General features: G+C 44.9%; 1 protein-coding gene across 1 annotated transcript in view; it reads right to left on the bottom strand.

Moving 5' to 3' along the window:
- Positions 1–19,275, bottom strand: part of CTNNBL1 (catenin beta like 1) — a 144,195-nt gene that overhangs the window by 11,495 nt on the left and 113,425 nt on the right. Inside the window, exons 12-13 of the mRNA XM_081034290.1 lie at positions 14,197–14,294; positions 12,065–12,145 (exon numbers count right to left, since the gene is read on the bottom strand). Coding sequence (XP_080890416.1) covers positions 12,065–12,145; positions 14,197–14,294 — 179 coding nt within the window. The remainder of the gene's footprint in view (positions 1–12,064; positions 12,146–14,196; positions 14,295–19,275) is intronic.

Below are 19,275 nucleotides of genomic sequence, written 5' to 3' on the forward strand. Positions count from 1 at the left end.
GCTCTCAGGACTAAGAACTGGGTGAGGGACTCGTTCTGCACGACTCCCAGACTTCCTGAAGAAGACGGGTGCTTAACATGTGCTTTTGGTGACAACAATCCATTTCTTAATTCTGTCGGTCGTTTTATGGCCACGGTTCCCTCTGACAACTCAGGCTCCTGTCACTGATCGAAGCCCTTGGGACCTTGCTTTCCACTCTCCCAAACTCGAAGGACTTAGCACGATGGTCATCAATCTCCTACAAGAATACTTCAGAGACTATTTAGACGCAGATAATGCACTTTTTTATCTGCCCCGGGGGGCCCAGCCCATAGCCACACAAGACTACTTTTCATCTCGCTCCTAAAGGCCTAGGAGGCAAAGGAGGGCGGCGGATGTGCCAGGCCCAACACTGCCTGGCACGTCACCACCGATAATTTCCAGCCTCATTTAGTAGCAAATTCCTGGGTAATCTGGTCATGGTGTTGATGCTCGTGAGGCAGCCATGAATGATGTTTGTGAGGTGATGCCGGATTGATGTCCGAGGAGTTTAGAAATAGGAGAGCCTCTTTAGCTTCTCATTTCCTCATAATCGTAACCCCCTGCCCCGAACTCCTGAGTGCTCAGTCGCCGGGGGATTGGGAAGGAAAATGACTCCCGACTTCCACTCACGCAAAACGCATTTGCTGCTAATACTTTACATTTGTATAATGCTGTGGAGTTTAAAGTGTTATTATATATATATGGTCCCTACTACTAAATTTAAAGAGAGCAGGGAAGGGATTATTATTAATTCCCTTGTACAAATTAGAATCTCAGGCACACAGAGGTTAAGTAAGTTGCTCATAATTACATAATTACCAGTTACCAGAATATGGACTCCCCTGGGAAAGGAATCCTGCCTGATTCATGTCTAAGGGGGAAATGAAACACGTGATACGGAGTATTCAGATCCCAGACCTGCTTAGTGCCTAGTGGCAGGGTACATTCTAAACACTGTGTTACGTCAGAAAAAAGAATGAAAACGGAGGTAAGGGGATGACCTGGTCTTGGTCCTCATGCAGCTGAAGGTCTGTCTGGGGAGGTCACAGGGACACAGGAAATGACCACAAAGCAAAGGGATACTGTACGCCCGCAAGTTAAAAATAATTACAAGTGCTGGGTGCTGATTAGTGCTGATTAAGATGTGAGGGCATCTGGGAAGAGGTGACTTTTTCAAGGCTCCTGATGGGCAGACACAGCAGAATGAAGGCGTTCGTGTGCGAAACGCCTCACGCTCTTTGTAATTCCTGCTCGCTAGTCCCCGGCCGAGACATACAGCAGAACAGGCCTGCCCTCCCTCTCCTGGCTTCCTTCCTCCTCCCCGCCAATCTCTATCATGATATCAAGTCTAAAATGATATACCTTACAAACATTTTCCTGAGATCTTTGAAAAATTCTCAAAGCCTTCCAACTCGAAAACGTTTCCAATGAAATGTGACTTTTTTCAGTCCTTAAAACTCCCAAGCCTTGGATTTGTGCCTCCTTTTACGGGTGGCTCCCAGGGCCTGCCTTGTAACAGTTCCTCAGCTGTGCGCCTCTTTCCTGTGTTGGTTCTTCGGAAACCAGAGTTGCGTTTTACTCATCTTTGAACCCTAAAAGCACCTTGCATGGTATTTTTTGCATTGCAGGCACTTGGAAAGCATTTGTCAAACAGGATTAAAAACAATGCAGGGAGAAGTTCCGTGCTATTTAATGAGCTGTGTGTGCTGACTCATATGTGTTGGTAGAAGGGGAAACATCAGGAAACGGTGAGGGACGGTGCCTTAGAGCGCTAGCTGGTGGGAGGCTTGAAGGCTGCCCAGATATGACAGGCTGCAGGCTGCACACTAGGCAGGAAGCTGTCATGAACGAGAATGTGCAAACACCTGTATGAGGAACACATGGGCTTAGAGTGTTGAGAGACAGGCAGAGGGCACAGCTGGGAGGGCATAGTACCAGCCTACGTGAGAAGTAGATCCAATGGGGAAGAGGAGGGGAGAGGGGAGAATAAGAGGGGAGAGGGGAGAGGGGAGAAGAGATAAAACCCTTAGAGGTCTACAAACATAGGAACTCGGAGTGGAACATTCATTCCCTTACCTGATAAAAGATTTCCTGAACACCTAACTATGGGTATTATATGACGTACTAGGGGCCGCGAAGATAAATAAAGCAGTTCACATAACCAAGGAGATTGCAGTCCAATGAGGTTAACAAATATAAACAAACTGTTTTTTTAAAATGTAGTAATGGCTATTATAAAGGACCTCTCAAACTATACTGAGTGCCACAGGAACCCACAAGAAGGACAGACTACGTCTTCCGTCTGGGGAAGGCCAGAAAGTTCAAGGGAAATGTTAACATTTGAGCTGGATTCTAAAGGAATTTTAAAGCTGGGAAGAACATTCCAAGCATAGGGAATAATAGCATGGATAAAGGCAAAGACAAGTCAACTTGGCTAGGGTGGGAGAGAACAACGGTGGAAAATCACTATCGTTAAAAGAGAGAAAGAATAGACTGAAGTGTGTATTTTTCTGCTTGTCACATCCTCACTATCGGCAGGTCATATGATGTTTGATTGGCTACCAACACTAGGCATTGTGGGAGGCAGTCTGAACAATAGCCATTGCTACCGCCATCTACCCACCTGGGAGGAGCAGCTAGGGTTTACTGAGGGCTTATTATGTGTCAGGCTCAGGGCTAAGAGCTGTATGTATGTAGTATATTGACTCCTTTAGTGCTCACAAGTATTGGGAGGCAGGGACTATTACCCCCATTTTAGATGAGGACACTGACTCAGGCAGAGCGACCTCTGTAAGGCCAGTGGGGGGTCAGTAGACCTGGAATCCAAACCTAGGTCTGCGTTCTTTTCATGCTACCATGTTTGTGTGGGAACAGATTTCAGAGTTGTCTAGAGAGCAAAGGAAGATGCTAAATAGGAGAGGTAGAAAGGCTTAAGAATGGAGCTCAGTGAAATTATGTTTCTCCAATTAGGTCAGACATGCCCCTGGTGATTTTTTCCTTTTTTCACAGTTTTCCCCACAATCTGATCTTCTTTTTACCAAGAAGGGACATACTGTACCTTCCAGTTTCTCTAAATATTGTCATCTAGAAAGGATGGACCCAAGAGAGCAATGCCAAATTCCACTTTTTCCTCTTTCTTCATAACTTCAAGACTCTGACAATGTTGAATTCGACATTCTACTTTTAGACATACGACCACATGATTTGAAAGTGAAATTTTCAAATGTATGACCGAGATACGACGATAGCTCATCTCCAAGAAAGGCGCCACCATCGCTGCGTCGAACATGCACAAAGATGAAAACAGAGATTGGTTTCTAAGACGGAGTTTCTGCCCTGACAGTTTTAGAAGCATCATAGAAACCAGCAGACAGAGACGGCGGCTGCTGTCAGGATAGCACCTTATCTAACCTGGTACAACTCTGTGGCAGGCGATATTTACCATTGAGGGCATTCAGGGAAGCTGAACACAAATATGCACTCCGTGTTTAAAGGGAAATCAAAGGAACAGGGTGATTATGTATCATTCTCATGGAAAATAGGAAGTTTGGGGACAGCTCTTCTAGGAGCCTCTTCTCCAGTTTTGGAGACACATTTCAAAAGTGATTAGACAAAGAAAAGAGCAAAGCCCGCTGGCCCACACAGAGCTGAAACTGCAGCCCAACCTCCCTAGGGATTAGATCCAGCTCTAACACTAACTTACTAGTGTCCTTCGGCAAGTCATTTTACTTTTATTGGCCTCAGTATCTTTGCTTGGAAATAAGTAGTCTGAAATGGATCAGGGAACAGAAATAAGGTTCATTCTGAAAGTCAACTCTAATCCCCTCCAATGGCTGCAGAGTACTATACTGGGAAAGTGTTGCGAAACCGAGCTGGAGCGTAGACTGAAATCAGTTAGCAACGTCTGCCCTGATTGTGGGATGGAGAGCGGTCGCGGGCTTCGTCTTTGGTGTCCCTGATCTGGTGCTCTTGAGACTTTCTTTTAGCTTTGATAACCTGTGACAAATCTAGGCCTGAAGCACCTTCATAACCAGATTAACACCTTCCTGCCTGTATACGGGTATGTGGATAGACTGAAGCTACTGCTCCCGGAACTCACTGCTCCCGGAACTCACTGCTCCTGGAACTCGCTGCTCCCGGAACTCAGAAGAGCCACTGCGAGAAATGCCTCAAGTAGGAGACAAGAACTGTCACCTCAACAGGACATGATTGCTAGCATTGACAATCAGCCCATCTTCTCATCAGTAAATTAAACTTCTCTGTAAGACAGCGACAACCCCTGGATCTGCTGTTATACCAGACAGGCAATTCTAACACGATTTGGGCAGGTAAATCGGGTGCTCTTAAAATGGGAATATGATTAATAGAGATTAAAGAGAAGTTCCAAAAATCCGGTAACCTTCTTAAGTATTATACACATCCTACTTTACAAAAATTTCAGAGTGAAAATCTATATATATGGTGAACTGCATTTGAAATAAGATAGGAGAGTTAAGATTTAAAGAAGTCTTCCATAAATTAGCTCGTTCCGCTCTCACCTCTGAGAAGAGTGAAGGTGACTGTCTTTGTGAAGCAATGATAACTCAATAGCCACATACAGCACCTTCTACTTTTCAACACAGAGCATCTGCATTAACCTCACTTGCTGAATATGTCCCGTGTTGTGTATGCACAGCAAATATCATTTTCAGATTTCACAGATGGAAAAACTGAGACAGATGTCAAATGACTGTCACTGAGTGTCGGTTAGACTTGTGGGGAATACGATTTCTAGTACAAGATCTTTTTCTATGAGCCCTTTCACTTTGGCAAGAGATGGGCCGCAAAAATGGAATAACAACAGTAGCTAAATTTCCTGAGTCCCTACTGTGTGCTAGGCGCTGTGCTCAGCACTTTCATGGATCCCTCATTTTCCCTTAAACCCCAAGAGGTGAGAATTATTACTATTTCCGCTTTTCAAATGGGAAACTGAGGCTTTATTAAGGAGGTGAAATCTCACAAAGCTCATGGTTGAGTAAGTGTTGGGAGACAGGATTAATACCCACACAAGTCTGGCTCTAAGCCTGTGATCCATTCCATACCACAGTTCAAAGAAGGAAAAAGTTTTTGTCTTATAAGGCCTTCTCCAGTATTAGCTTATGAGCCAATAGATGGGACTTTTTTCTTTATCCTGTACCTGGGGACTACTGTAAACAAGGTCATCTAGCTTCTTGGCCTGTCTTTTCCTTATAAATTGAAGAAAATTAAAAAAAAAAGGGGGGGGGGTGAGGCAAATTCCACATGCAGTTTGGAAGAGTTAAAAAGAAAAAAGATACTCTGAAAGGTTTTGTTTTGTTCAATCCATAAGAGAGGACTAGAATAAAAACTTAGATGGAATTCAGTGAACGGCGCTTTAAGTAGAACAGATTGCAATTCACAGTAGCATAAGCCTGTTTGGGGGTTGCTCAAATAAACAGGTCCATCTCCAAAGATACACAAGGAGGTGGTCTGTGAGGCGTCAGGTGCCGTTTCTGCAGGGTTGTGTGTGTGTGTTCCCCCCGCCACATCCTCCCTCTATGTCACTCTGTCTTCGGGAACACTACCAAATCACCACCTTTCCAGTGGCCTCCATCTCAGCAGGCCAGTCGCAGGCCTCCCAGCGAGCACGTGGATGCCATTTCTAATCTGCCCCTGACAGGCAGCGAGCTGCCCCTCGCTGATGGAAGGAGACAGTCATGAAAGAAGCTGCTACGAAGCCAGTAGGAATCCCTTTCACTTTAATAAGAGGGGACATAACTCAGAGCCCCACCAGGGGTCACAGTTACTGTCTATACTCATGGGCAGGCACTACCCCATCATTTAGAAAAGGCCAATTTCTTTTCTTCTTCCAAAGCAAGGGGAACATTTAAACCATGGATGAGACAGCTAAGTAGAGACGGGGGAGGCACAAACACCGGCAAAACAAAATCTTCCTCCAAGGGCTTCTAAAATAGGGTAGACTGTTAGAGAAGGATCCCGGAGACGGGAGGTCATTTTCAGCTGGGGAAACCAAGGCTGGAGAAATAGTACAAGGTATTTTTCTTTCTTTTCTTTTTTCTTTGAGAATGCACAGCTAACTGATAGCTCTGATACAAATCCAAGGGTCTCAGGCCAGAGCTTTGCCCAGAAAGGGGAAACTGACTACGTGTTAGGCCGGCCTGAACAAATGAGCATGTGCTAGGTTTTGACAAACAATTTCATTAATCTTCAAAACAACCCTCTAATAAAGCTACCATGAAAAGCAGCATACACACCTAGGGCGAGGCATTTCCCAAAAGAACAGAATACGTGTGTGGCAGAGCTGGGTTTTAACCTTGGGCTGTCTGACCCCAGGGTTCATGTTCCTTCTATGTTACCATAATGCCTCCGTCACATGTGTGTCTTCCATTTCTAAATTTACTAAAAAACCAAACAAAAACCCACCCAGACTTCTCATTTGCACTTTGACAACCTGTCAGCTAACCTGGAAAGAACCAGGGCCTCCAAGAGTCAGTAACCCCACTGAAAGAAGAGAGGATGAGAAAAGCAACACATCGTGCTCAGGACCACATTGCAAGGTAAACGGCAGAGGCATGGGACTGGAGCTCAGGCCCTCCAACTTCTCCAATGATAGAAAGGATGACTGGCTCTGGGAAGAGGGCGGGCAGGGGCAGGGCGGCAGTAGGGAGGGTAAATGGGCACGCGGCAGAATCTGTGCGTCCCTAAGACAGAAGGAAGCAGGAGAGAGGAAAAAGCACCATGACATCCCGCCCCCCCCACCTCTAGCTTCTACTGGCTGTAAGCTGTGTTCTGGCACATTCCTGGACTAAGTTTGGGAACCACTGGTTTAAAGAACAGCTGAGAGGAATTCTCAGCAGGATTTCCTTTTTGTAAGCTTGCCCCAGAAGCTTCCAGCACAGTGAGCAGAAGAATCAATGGCAATCTCACACTTCCACTGTCTACACACTTACCCAGTGCTTTCGGATCAAGTACTCCACATATTCATTCCTGGGCTTTATCCCCTTTTGTAAAGTGAGTTTCAAATGCCAGGGAAATAGTCTGTTTCAGACATCAAGTCCTGTGAATACTGTTTCATTAAAAGGAGTCCATCTTTCTCATTCCAGGATAAAGCCTGGAATGATTTCACTGTGGCAAAATTAGCATGCAATTTGTAAGTCATTACGGTGCAAAGTATGTGGTGAGAACCCTACTGAATAAACCTGCAGAGAATAATTTTCCCAGGAACTAAGAAAGATAAAACCTTTCTCCCAGGCTCTCTCCTCCTTTAAAATCCCTGCCTATATAATTATGTCTTACTTCTGACAGTCAGAAGCCAGGCTTCTCGGTACATATAACCAACAGAAGCCAGAAGGAACCAAGGGCATCCTCCCAACACCAGGGACCTTGGTATTTTCTGGGCTTCTTCTTGTTTGGGGCGTTGGGTGACATCTGCTGAGTCAAGCATCTGGGATATTTATGGATCATGAAGCACGGCTGCTCACTAGAAGAATCTTAAGAATCACATGCCTTTTAAAAGCTCATGTCCAGTCTCGTTCACCAGGAATGCCGAGCGTATGTCCAGATATGCTGTGGCCCTGGAAATGACAGGGACACTGAATGTGACATGGAAGCAGTCAGCGGGCAGCTGCCCAACACCTGCACATCTTTGCTGGTTACAGATGATGGCAATAACGTAATCTGAACCAAACGTGTATGAAATTATCAGTTTGTCCAGTAGACTTTCTAAATAGGAGTATTTTTCCATGTTGAAGATCGCCAGTATTGTCACAGACGCTACATAGTTAAATATTGCTGATGATGGGGTTCATCCGAGAGAAAACAAAAATGAGGGTGAAAAATGAGAGTTAAGGAATAATGTAGACAACCCAGGACTGTCTATCTTCCTTAATACCCATGGACAGATATTAATTTCATCTTATGAGCACTGCTCCTTCATTTACTGCATGCCAATCAGTACGTAAGTCCTGAGAACATGATGAACCAAAGAGATTACAGTCCCAGAGATAAAGAATAAACAAATAAAATAATTACAGGTGATGAAAGCACTGGGGACGGGAGGCGTTCCTTTACATATGGAGATCACTGAAAGCCAGCCTGAGGAGGTAACATTGAGGCTGAGACCTGAAGGTGGAAGGAGGCACCAGCCTGAGAAGAGCCAGGTCAGAGGGGAGACGCAAGGCTATGAGGCAGGAGGAGAGCCAACAGTGGCAGGAGAGGATGTTAGAGAAGCAGGGAGAACTCAGATCCTGCAAAATCTTGCAGTACTAGGAGAGTAAGGAAATGTGTGTGTATGTGGAAGTGTGGTGGTGCAAACAGTCCTTATAGAGCAAAAACGAGAGGTTCTCTGGGCTACCCACTACAAGCCAGGTCCTGTGGAAGCAGCTTTCACGCGTGTTTTCTATCTGTGTCACCAATCCCTACATAGGAAATTCCTCAAAGTACAGAGGTTGGGGCATACGCCTTAAAAACAAAACACCAGGAAGGAAGAAAATAAAGCTGGGGGCACTTAGGCTCTTTGTCTGCAGCTGGAGAACCAGGACGCAGCCTGGCTGTAAAGCCCAGCCAGGCTCTCCCTCTCACACCTTCTGCTCCTAGAGTTTAACTCAGCTCAGCTTCCCACTGCCGCTTCTCTGCTCTTGTTCCTCTTTAGACTGGAAATGCCCTATATGTGTCTCTACCTTTTAAGGCTCAGCTGGAATCTTGCCTCATCCACAAAACTGCTAAGGGTGCCGGACTGACTAGGTGCAGACGGCTTCTCCCTGCTCCCTGCATCCGTCCAGCCCCCAGCAGCAGCGCCCCCTGGGGCCCATTCTTCTCCTGGCACTTCCACCTCTCACCCCTGCCAGTGCCCAGCCCAGGGCCCCGGGGGGCGTGGAGCAGGTGCCTGAGGAATATCTGCCAAATGACTGGATTCCCTCCAGTGAATTCTGGTCAACTGCAAACCACGGACACTTGTACCTCTGCAGATCTGAAGTTTACAGGGAAGATGTGGCTCTAAGACTCTGAAAATGTCAATACCTGACCCTGTTCTCTAAGATTTTTTTTTTATTGCCAACTTGGCAAAGTACGTGAGATATTTATTCAGCAGTGATCTGACAGTCAATGCCATCACATGCCTGAGAAATAAGCATTCAATCCAAGTCAACAAACATTTGCTGAGTTCCCAATGGGTGTAGGACAGCCAGGTTTAATGGAGGTGGGATGGGGTGAGGCGACAAATTGTTTATGACTTAAGAGAGACGACTGCATGAAGGAGAGGTGAAAAAGAGGTCATTTTGTTCCAAGTCACTTTACACCCGCGAGGCGGCTTCATCTGCCAGGACGGAGCCTGAACGCTGGCAGAGAGCTCTGCTCACAAATGCAGCCCTCAGCCCTCAGCCCGCCCCGTCTCTCAGAGCAACACGGTGGCTGCTGAGCACTAATGGCCTTGGAATGTCTGCCAGTGCCCAGCAAAACGGCCCTGGCATCAAGGAGACAGATGTTTGTCAGGGAACGGCGAGGGCCCCCGTGCCTGTGGCATGCATGCAGCTCTGTGAAAGCAGGGGAGAGTGGCTGCAGCGATTCCTCTCCATCAGTGCTAATCAATTTCACAGCCTCTTCAATGCTGATAATAGATAATCTTGTGGGAAGCAGGCCAAGTTTCCTAATGGCTACATGCAAGCTGCTCCCTACCGCCCAATAGCTTACCCCATCTCACACACACACACACACACCCCACCACCAACAGAAACCAAGCCTATTTCAGCTTTACCTCAAACAAAGCATCTTATGGTACCAACACACAGGTCTGCTAGAGACTCCTCTCGGGACATCTGGCAAAGAGGATCCTCTCAGGAAAGGACCGCCTGGCTTACTTAAAAGTTACACAGGAATTCTGAAGGAAGCTGGGAAAACCTAGCAGCCGCAGCGGCTTTTACTTACTGAGCAAGGTACTTTGCATCCTTATGTTTAGTCTTCCGATTAACCCCGAAAGGGAGATGTGCTTTCCATTGTACAGAGGAGGAAACCTAAGCTGACAGAGGGCAACTCCTTTGTGCCGGGCCTCAGAACTAGCAAGGGGCAGAGCTGCAGTTCCAGTCCAGGCTCACCTGACTTCCCGCCGCATGCACACCTTTTCTAGCAGGCTGCTCTCCTGCACGTAGAAGGCTGCTCAGTTACCGACCAGCCTCTCATTGTGCTTTTAATCCATTCCATTTCAGAACATGGCAGTTACCTAAGGACGTTCACCTGAACCTAAGGGGAAACGTTAAGCTGGAGGGGACCTGAGAGATTGCCTTTGCTGATACCATGTCATAGCTCAGAAACTGGGGCTACAGGAGGCACGGTGACAAGGTGTGGCTGGGCAGCCACTCAGAGGTGGTGCCTGCACTAACATTGCAGGTGCCCTGGTTCCCAGGCGCTCCCTCTACCATCCCTGAAAAATCTCCTCCAGCAGGTAACATGGGGGATTCCATCAGACTTGGAGTCTAAGGGTCTCATGGCTATTTCCCTACAAAAGTCTAGGGACATTTCACTTTGTTTCTAATTATCATTCAGACAAAGAGAAAGAATATATTACTCCAGCACTTTAATAATCACTAAGTGTCTATTGTGTACAAGTTACTGGAAAGGAAAGAAAAGGTGGAAAAGGAAAGTTGAATCAAAGAACAAAATAAAGAGGGTCGGGTGTGTGGAATTAGAGGACTGTGTGTAGAACATGCTAGTATCTGAAGCCCAGCCTCAGAGTTTAGAGTCTCTGCCTTTTATCTTGTAGTATCACCGTATAAAAGAAGAAAAATCCCAGTCAATCAATTAAATCAATCAACAGACATCTGAGGACTTACCAGGTTTCGGGAGCACAGGGAAACCACAAGAATAATAAACACAGTTACCTATCTACTGGCATTCGTAACTGAAGGTATATTTTGTGAAAGGGGAGGTGAAGAGAAACAGGGCATAGACAACAGGTTTTCCCCAGCTCTAGTCTCTTGCCCTGGCCTAAGGCATAGCTTGAGGGAAAATGCTAGTATACTTCTCAATGCATACAGCTGTGCTGCATAGCTGGACTGCCGCAAAATAGATGTGGGGGGAGGTGGGGGGAGGTTCTGAACCTGGCTCTCCCAGCGGAGAGCCTCCAAAGCCTCAAGTGTATCTTTAAGGCAAGAAGAGTGAAAAGAGAATGGATATAGCAAATAAAGATCAGAAGGAAAATGAAGTCTACTACAGGCTTTGCAAGAAAAGGATCATTTTGCAATGTGACCAAAGACTGAGGAATGTCTTGTCGGAAAGAGAAAACAAATCGGACATTAAAACACAGACATGAAAACCTGCCCTGATTAAGGAGACAGATGAGAAAGCTACAGAGGCCAGAGACAGCAGAGAACAAAATGGAAGCCGGTGAAAAATACAGGAGGTAGGATAACACCATAGTAAGCAAAGCCCCTCAGGGAAAAACATTTAGCAGGTTTCATTTCCCTCAGCAACCATCAGACCCAAAACATTAGGGTCTGTCATTCTGAACCTAGTGTATGGGTTTTGCTGCAATGCATCTGAGCTTCCCTTCTCTAGGTCGCCAGGTTTTCGTCTGTAAATGGGGGAATTGGATTCAATGACCTCGCAGTTTCCTTTCAGCTCTTATATCCTGTGATCACCCCTCTGTCAAATGCTTCCCTTATAATTACAGCAGCCAGCAAATATGTGTATCAAGACACCCTCTGCCAACATGGTACCAAGTCACAGCACTGCACTTTGACCAGACTTTCTAAGAGAAGCTCTGGTCACAGGTACTGGTACTGTTACCCAGACTCCTGGGTCAGGCTTGCATCAATCCTACACATCCTTCCCCTTCAAGGAGTCGTTCCTGTTAGCAGAGCTATCATAACCACTGGCAGCCCGTCACCTGCTCTGCTCCTACAACATGGTAGGTGGTACGTGAGGGTAGACGATACCTTTGCCCTTGCTTGTCCTGTGGGTAAATATAAGGTGCACAAGGGACTCAAATGGAGTGCAGGTCAATAGCTGGCAAAAGATATGCAGGGATACGTACATGTTTTTCCCCTTCAATCTTCTTGTCGGCCACCTGCATTGCATCCAGATATTTAAAATGCAACTCCATCAGTCTGTCAACCTGAAAGCGAGAGATTTCACAGGATGAGTGAGAAGGAAAGAGAATATGAAGGCAAGAGAACAGTGGAGTTCCTGTTCATCTCACTGTCACTCCTTATAAGGGATACCCCCTCTACCACTTCTTACATGGGAGATGAGCTTTGCTTAGAACCCATCAGGAATGGATCAAAGAGTTGGGGCAGAAGAAAGCAAACACCAAACTTTCGGGAGGAGTGCAGTTGGTGAACATAGGCCTATTCCCCGAAGGCATTCCCAGCCCTTCTAGGACTCCTATGAAGTCAAGTTGTTAAAAACAAATAAATAAATAAAAATTCAAGTCCTTTCTTGCAAAGACAAGGGGCTTGAAGTTACACACTTGATATTCACTTAGAACTTGACAGAAATTTCTTTTTTCGAACTGAAACCTTTCATGTTCAGATTCTGCCCCAGAGCTGATCTTTTTTTAAAAAGGCCTGAGTAAAATCTCTTTAGTTGCTTTTGAGTCAGAAGAGAGTGTAAGAAAAACTCCTTCGGCAATTTTTTTTAAAAAAAGGCGCTGACTTTTGCTCAGCAATAACTTAAAAATCAGTTTTAAACTTAGTGTAAGTCATGCTTCAAACATGGCCTGAGGAACACTCAGTAGGTTTGAAAAAGTTTCATTTTCCCCCTAGACTTCCAAAGTATTGAAAAACACCATGAAGCCAGCCTAGACTTCTAACCTATCTTTTTACTAGTTTGGCACCACCATCGTTCTTGGCAACGCTGGTGTTTACCCAAGAGCTGATAGCGTTTATAGCAGATGTTGCTTCAACATGGCATTTGATGGTTCAGGAAGACTGGGCTCAAACCTTCTCTGGAAAACAATGATGACTCTAAGATCTTACGTATTTTCACGTCCATTATTTCCTTAAACCTTAAAAAAAATCCTGACAAGATAGGCAGAGAAGAGAGATTGTAACCCTGATTTTAAAGATGAGGAAACTGAGGCACAGACGTTAAATGATGTCACCAGGGTGACGTGATTGCTCAGCTGTTCTGTGCCCTAATCTGGTGGCCTTTTCACCATGCTACACTGCTCATGAAAGTGGAGAAAATGGTTAGAGGTAGGCTCAAAGAGACAGTCTTAATGTCTCTCCAAAGTAGGAAAAAAATTTCAGCCTTATGTTGAACACAGGAAGAAAAGAAATTACTGTAAATTAAAAGGGGAGGGGCTTTGGTCATTAACTTTTACTCATCTGGAATTACCTACTTGTGATATGTGATAAAATACACAGGCTTTCTGGACTTAGGCAGCCTGGGTTCAAATCCCAGCTCTGCTTACTTCTGCTATGATCTTGGGCAAGCCGTGTAATGTCTCTAAACTTCAGTTTCCTTCTCCGTAAATGGGAATAATATTGTATTACCCAATCCACAGTAGTCATTTGATAAATGGTAGCTCTATTACTGTTAAAAATCTTACGGATTGGCATGTTAGATAATAATATAAAATAGTTAATCTCATTTACATGGTCAGTCCCATGTTCCATAGCCCGTCTGGGATAGGCTCTACCATTTCCCTATCATCATCTTCATTTTTATCACCACCACCTAGTAAGACTTCATTTGCTTTTCGTCTCATTGACTCTTCAAGATGGGCATCAGTGTTCCCATTTTAAAGCTAGGAAAAACGAGGTTCAGAGTGGCACACATCTCGAAAGCAGCAAAACCTGGTTCAAATCCAGACATCTGACTCCAAAGCCGATGCTTTCAATCACTCCACTATGCTGTCTCTCTCCCCACCCCTACCACCCCCAATCCTATTACAATCTACTCCCTCGGGTCTAAAAATCCCCTTCACGTGCTAGCTGATACCACTCCAAGGTGCTCCTACTCCCAGGGGAATGCATCTGGAGAGGACAGGAAGAAGAAGCAGACAAATCTTTGGGAGCCACAGCAATGGGGCCCAGATGCCGGAGAAGATATTTTAGGGCAGGAGCTCTCACCCAGCACCCCCTCAGGCTGCATCGAGAGGGGTCGAGAGCCCTTCTCTCCCTGCCAGTCTGGTCCCATTCTCACAGCCCAACAAGCACCCACCTTCTCACTGTCATTTTCCGTGAATTTATTCAGAAGCCGGGTTCGCTGCTGCCCTCTCAGGTTCCGCAGGAGGGAAGCCAGGATTGAACAGACATGCTCTGGGTTGGGAAGGAGAAAAAAGAGAACATGCTGTGATCAGAGCAGTAATCATTACCTCTGTTCAAGCCTGGTCTGGTTCTGTTGAAGGAGAAGTAAGTAGGCCTTCCCTGACTGCTGCTCCTGATTAATAAGACAAGAACCTAAATTGTGTCACTGGAAAACTGATCTTCACGTACTACACAAGGAATGTATTTAAAAGGGATGATATCCTCTAGGACAACTCGAGCAGGTGAACCAAAACTAAGTTAGAATCAAAACTAAGTTAGAATTTTCTGCCCGGAATTAATTGATCTTTATTGTCCACAACAGAACCTCAAACTAACCCCCCATTTACAGAAACAACCTGTGGACAGAGTGTGATTCCTATTGGCCATGAGATGAGCATATAATGAACAAGTAAGATATGTTCTATCACATTCTCAAACTACCTTATCACTTTCCCAACTAAATATGCCAGAATTAAGTATGAAATACGATAGGGCATCAGTGCTATCACTTACATTCTGGTACAGCTAAAACCCCCACTTCAAGTTTAAAGCCCCTGGACAGTAAGTACTTCAAAATGGTAACAATGCTTTTTGAGGTCACACAACTCACAGGCTTTTATGATGAGACCCTCTTCTTCCACCCTGGGAAGAAGAGGGTAATTGAAGGGTATATTATAGGCTTCCGTTGTGAAGGGATTCTTTTCTTTATGAAGAATTTTTTTAAAAGCAAGAATAATGACCTTGAAAGGGAGGTGGCAGAAGTCTACTCATGGAGAAATGGCTGAGTCAAGTTTATTTTGAAATAAAATGCGCATGGTGTGGACAACAGATATTCTATTTGAAAAATGACTGAAGGGCATCTTCCGCTGCCAAAGTTACCTTGAGTTTTCAAAAATCACTATTAATTAAAGCCACCAAGTAAGCATTCTTACTGTAGCACAAATATAATTTTGTGTTTGTTTCATTTCCTCACCTCTTTCAGAAGCATTCCCCACATCTTCATTTCCCCCATGTCTTAAGGTTGGAGTTATTTAGTCCTTAGACTATTTTCTATCTCCATTCACTTCCCCGGGGATCTCATCTCGTCCTCTGGCTTTGAAAACCATTTACATGCTGATGCCTCCCAAACTCGTAGGTCAGGCCTGTTCTCTGAACACAGACTCATCATCCGGCCGTCTCTCTGCTCTCTCTACTTGGTGGTCTCGCAGGTCCTTTACATCAACACATCCAAAACCCAGCTCCTCACCCTCCTCCTCACACCTCTTCCCCATTGTCTTTTCCATCTAGTTAAAGGCAACCCGGTTCTGCAGTTTCTCAAACGAAAAACAGTGAAGACATCCTTGAGTCTCTCTTTGTCACATGACCCTCAGGAAACGCTGTAAGCTTTACCTTCCAATTCTATCCAGCATCCATCTCTTCTTAGTACTGCCCCCACGGCCGCTACTCTGGTCTGCACCATGATTCCATCTCTTCCCGGAACATTCGACAGCCTGCTTCCGGGTCTCTCCGTTCCCACCCTGGCCCTCTTTGGCCTAATCTCCATAGAGCAGTCAGAATGATCCTTTCGGTTGAAACCTCAAGTCAGATCCCATCATTCCTCCGTTTAAAACTCTCCAGTGGCTCCCCAACTCGGAGACTAATGTGCCTCGCTAGTGTCAGGCATGCTCCTGCTCCCGGGCCCCGGCACTTGTTATTCCCTCTGCCTGCAACGCTCCTCAGCAGATGATGTGCACGGCTTAGTCTTCAGGTCTAGTTTGACTCAACTGTCATCTTCTCAACGAGGCATTCCTTAACCTCCCTACTTAAAAATGCCCCAACACTGTCTAGTCCCATGTCTTATCTGCTTCCGTTTTCTCTTTAGCATGCATTATCTTCTAAAACACTGTATTTACTTATTTATTTTATTCACCGCCTCCTTTCAAATAGAATACAAACTTCATGAAGTCAGGGATTTTAGTCTGCTTTGTTCACTGCTATATTTATGGTCCCAAAACAATGCCTTGTACATAGTAGGTGTTTTGAAAATATTTGCTAAATGAATGGGAAGAAAGCCAGCTCTCAGTACAAGTTTTCGGTGGTGGTGGTGGTGTGGTGGTGTGGGAACAGGACAAAGAAACCACTCTTGAATTCTGGATACCTTTCAAATGGCATCCACCCTTCTGTATATAAGCGCCTATCCCAGCTTCAGAGGAATATCACCTTTGCATTGCTAATATGCTCTCAAACTGTCAGTTACAAAATGGTCCTTGAAGATTTTTTGCATTTGAGAATAAGTGGATGGCTTTTTCCTAGGCTAACAGTTTCAATAAAATATCTCTTTAATCGGTGGATTAATTTTTTTGGTTTTTTTTCTTGCCAGGACAGTCACCCCTCCAGAGTGTTGAGTGTAAGGTCTGGTAACAATTCCAGGAGAGACCCTCCTGCAAGACCCTCCCTGCTCTGTTCTCCCTGCAGGGGCCTCAGACAAGGCTGAGGGGTGGTGGTGGTCCAGCCAAAGTCTACCCAAGAACCTCACAGAACAAAAAGGGTGGTCTGCCTAGGGACGGGAGCCAACAAATTATGAGCAGAAAATCACAGAACCTAGTGATTGAGGCTGGGACAGATCTGCCCCCCCCCCCCCAAAAGGGGCAGCCAGGCAGGAGGGAGGAGTTCCCAGCAAAGCTCAGAAGAGGGGCCGGGCAGGAGTCCATGGGGAGGTGGTCGCCTGGGCACTGGGGGTTGCGGGGGAGAGGGAGAATGCCGGGTGGTGGATTCAATTTTTAAGTATAAAGTTTTTCTTAAAATGTGGACAGAAGTATTTTATACCTTCTCAGGACCCCAGGATATTACCCGCAATATCTTTCTTTCAACTTTTGTATAAAGCTGGGATTGAGGTGGGGTAATCTCTATATTGGACAAAAGGAAGGGAGCAGAGAACAGGGAGTAAGGATAGGGTCAGGGAAGCAAGTGGAGAGTGGACAGAACAGGCCCTGTTTTCACAGGAAGGTAAAAAACAACATGAACTCGGGGTAAGGACAGAGACTCAAGACAGCTCAGCTCAGGGTGAGAAAGCAGGAGCAGAAAGGGACGTGTTTGGAGGTACACGTCAGGGAAAGTCCTCTGACCTCTGTGTAGGTCAAGGAGAGAAGATGAGAGGAAGGAAGAATGGGGGACACGATCAGCTTTGCAGTCTTGGGCCAAGCAGGTTGGATATGGCTCTGCTCTCTTCAGCTGGTGCACAGCTGTGGGACAGGCCATAATAAATGCAGTGAATTCTAACAAGCTCAGTTCTGAAACTTTGAAATCACTCAGCATGACACCTGGTAACAACCTCCATGTATATAGGGCAATTTGACAACCACAGAGAAAGAACAAAAATAAATAAAGTTCTCATAGATTATCTGGGCCAAGTCTCTGTAGAGGTGGAAATATCGAGGCCCAGAGAGAAGTGACTTGTCCGCATAGCTAATTGGTGAAAGAGGTTGAACTCTAACTTCAGATGACTCAGCCACACAATCATTCACTGACCACTTAACTCTGTGCCTGGCCAGCGCTCAGTGTTAAGGCCCCCAAACAAACAACGTAGAATCCCTAACCTTAAGGTATTCCTTATTTATTGGGGAAAACAAAACAATAATTACAGTGCAGCAAGACACGTTTCTTCACTTAGGTAGGCACAGAGGAGGGATATCTGGCCTAGAAGGATTCCCACTGGAGGTAACAAATAACTGAAAATCTTAAAAACAAAAACAGAAAAACAGCCAAGGCTGACAACAAAGTAGAGAAGAGGAGACAGCATTCCAGGCAGAAGGAACAATACATGCAATGGCCAATTTGGATAAAGTGTCACATATACTTGGGGGAAGCGAAGCCAGTCAGGTGGGCAATGGCTGAACCCTGGAGAAAAGTACTGAGGAGCCATCTCCCTGTGAATTTTAAGCTGGGGAGAGACAAGACAGGACTTTAGGCCAATCCTTTGGGAGATCAAGATCAGGAAAATGTTTCTCTTTCCTGATGAATTTTTTGTGCTTCTTATCAGCGTTCCCTCTTTGCCTCGGCTATTAGGAAGCTCAAAGATACTTCCTAAGTATCTTTGATACTTAATCAAAGATACGTTTATGCTCAACCACAGGAAGCAATTTCTTTTATAGTTTTCTTATTGATTCCCTCTATCCTCCACCAATGGATTTCAAAATAAAAACAATGGAAGCACATGGTAAAAACCAAACTATACCGAGACACCAAACTAAAAAAGGTACAAATGTACTCAACAAATATTTGTTGAGCTTCTACTAATATTTGTCTTTCCCATACTTCTCTTACTACCCTATTCCTCTCTCTCAAGGAAAAAACCCTACAAAGTATATCCTGTACATTTTCAGAAAAGGAAAATAAATCTATATTTTTTTTTCATATGTTCTCTACTATACATACCTATACATATCAGCACACACTTCATTTTTTTTTCTTAAATGGCTATGTAGAATTCCACTGAACCTATTTATTGTAATTTAACTTGTGCCCCAACCATGAGTATTTTAGGTGGTTTCCAGTTTTTGGTTGTTGTGTTTTTGCTATTAGAAATAATGTTGCGTGAACATTCAAGTACACACAGTCTGGCAACTTTGGCATGTGTATTCTTATGGCGAATTTCTAACAGTGGAATTGGTGAGTCAAAAGGTAATTACATACAGAAAGGTTGAAAGACACCAATAAATTGTCTTCCGAAAAGGCTGTACCAATTATACTTCCACTCTGTGTTTGTGTGTGTGTATATATATATGTGTATGTGTGTGTATGTGTGTGTGTATATATGTATATAAAATGAGAGTATCTGTTTTCCCATATCCTCTCTCAGACTGTGTATTATCCAACTTAGAAATTACAAGAACATGGTAGATAAAAAAATGGTATTTTCTTCTTTTGATTAGCAAGTTTTTGTTCTTGTTATGAATAAGATGAAGCACCTTTTCTGATGTTTACTAACCATTTGTATTGCTTTTTTTGTGTGAAT

This window comes from Rhinolophus hipposideros (genome assembly GCF_964194185.1).
Source record: "Rhinolophus hipposideros genome assembly, chromosome: 22".
Lineage (NCBI taxonomy): Eukaryota > Metazoa > Chordata > Mammalia > Chiroptera > Rhinolophidae > Rhinolophus > Rhinolophus hipposideros.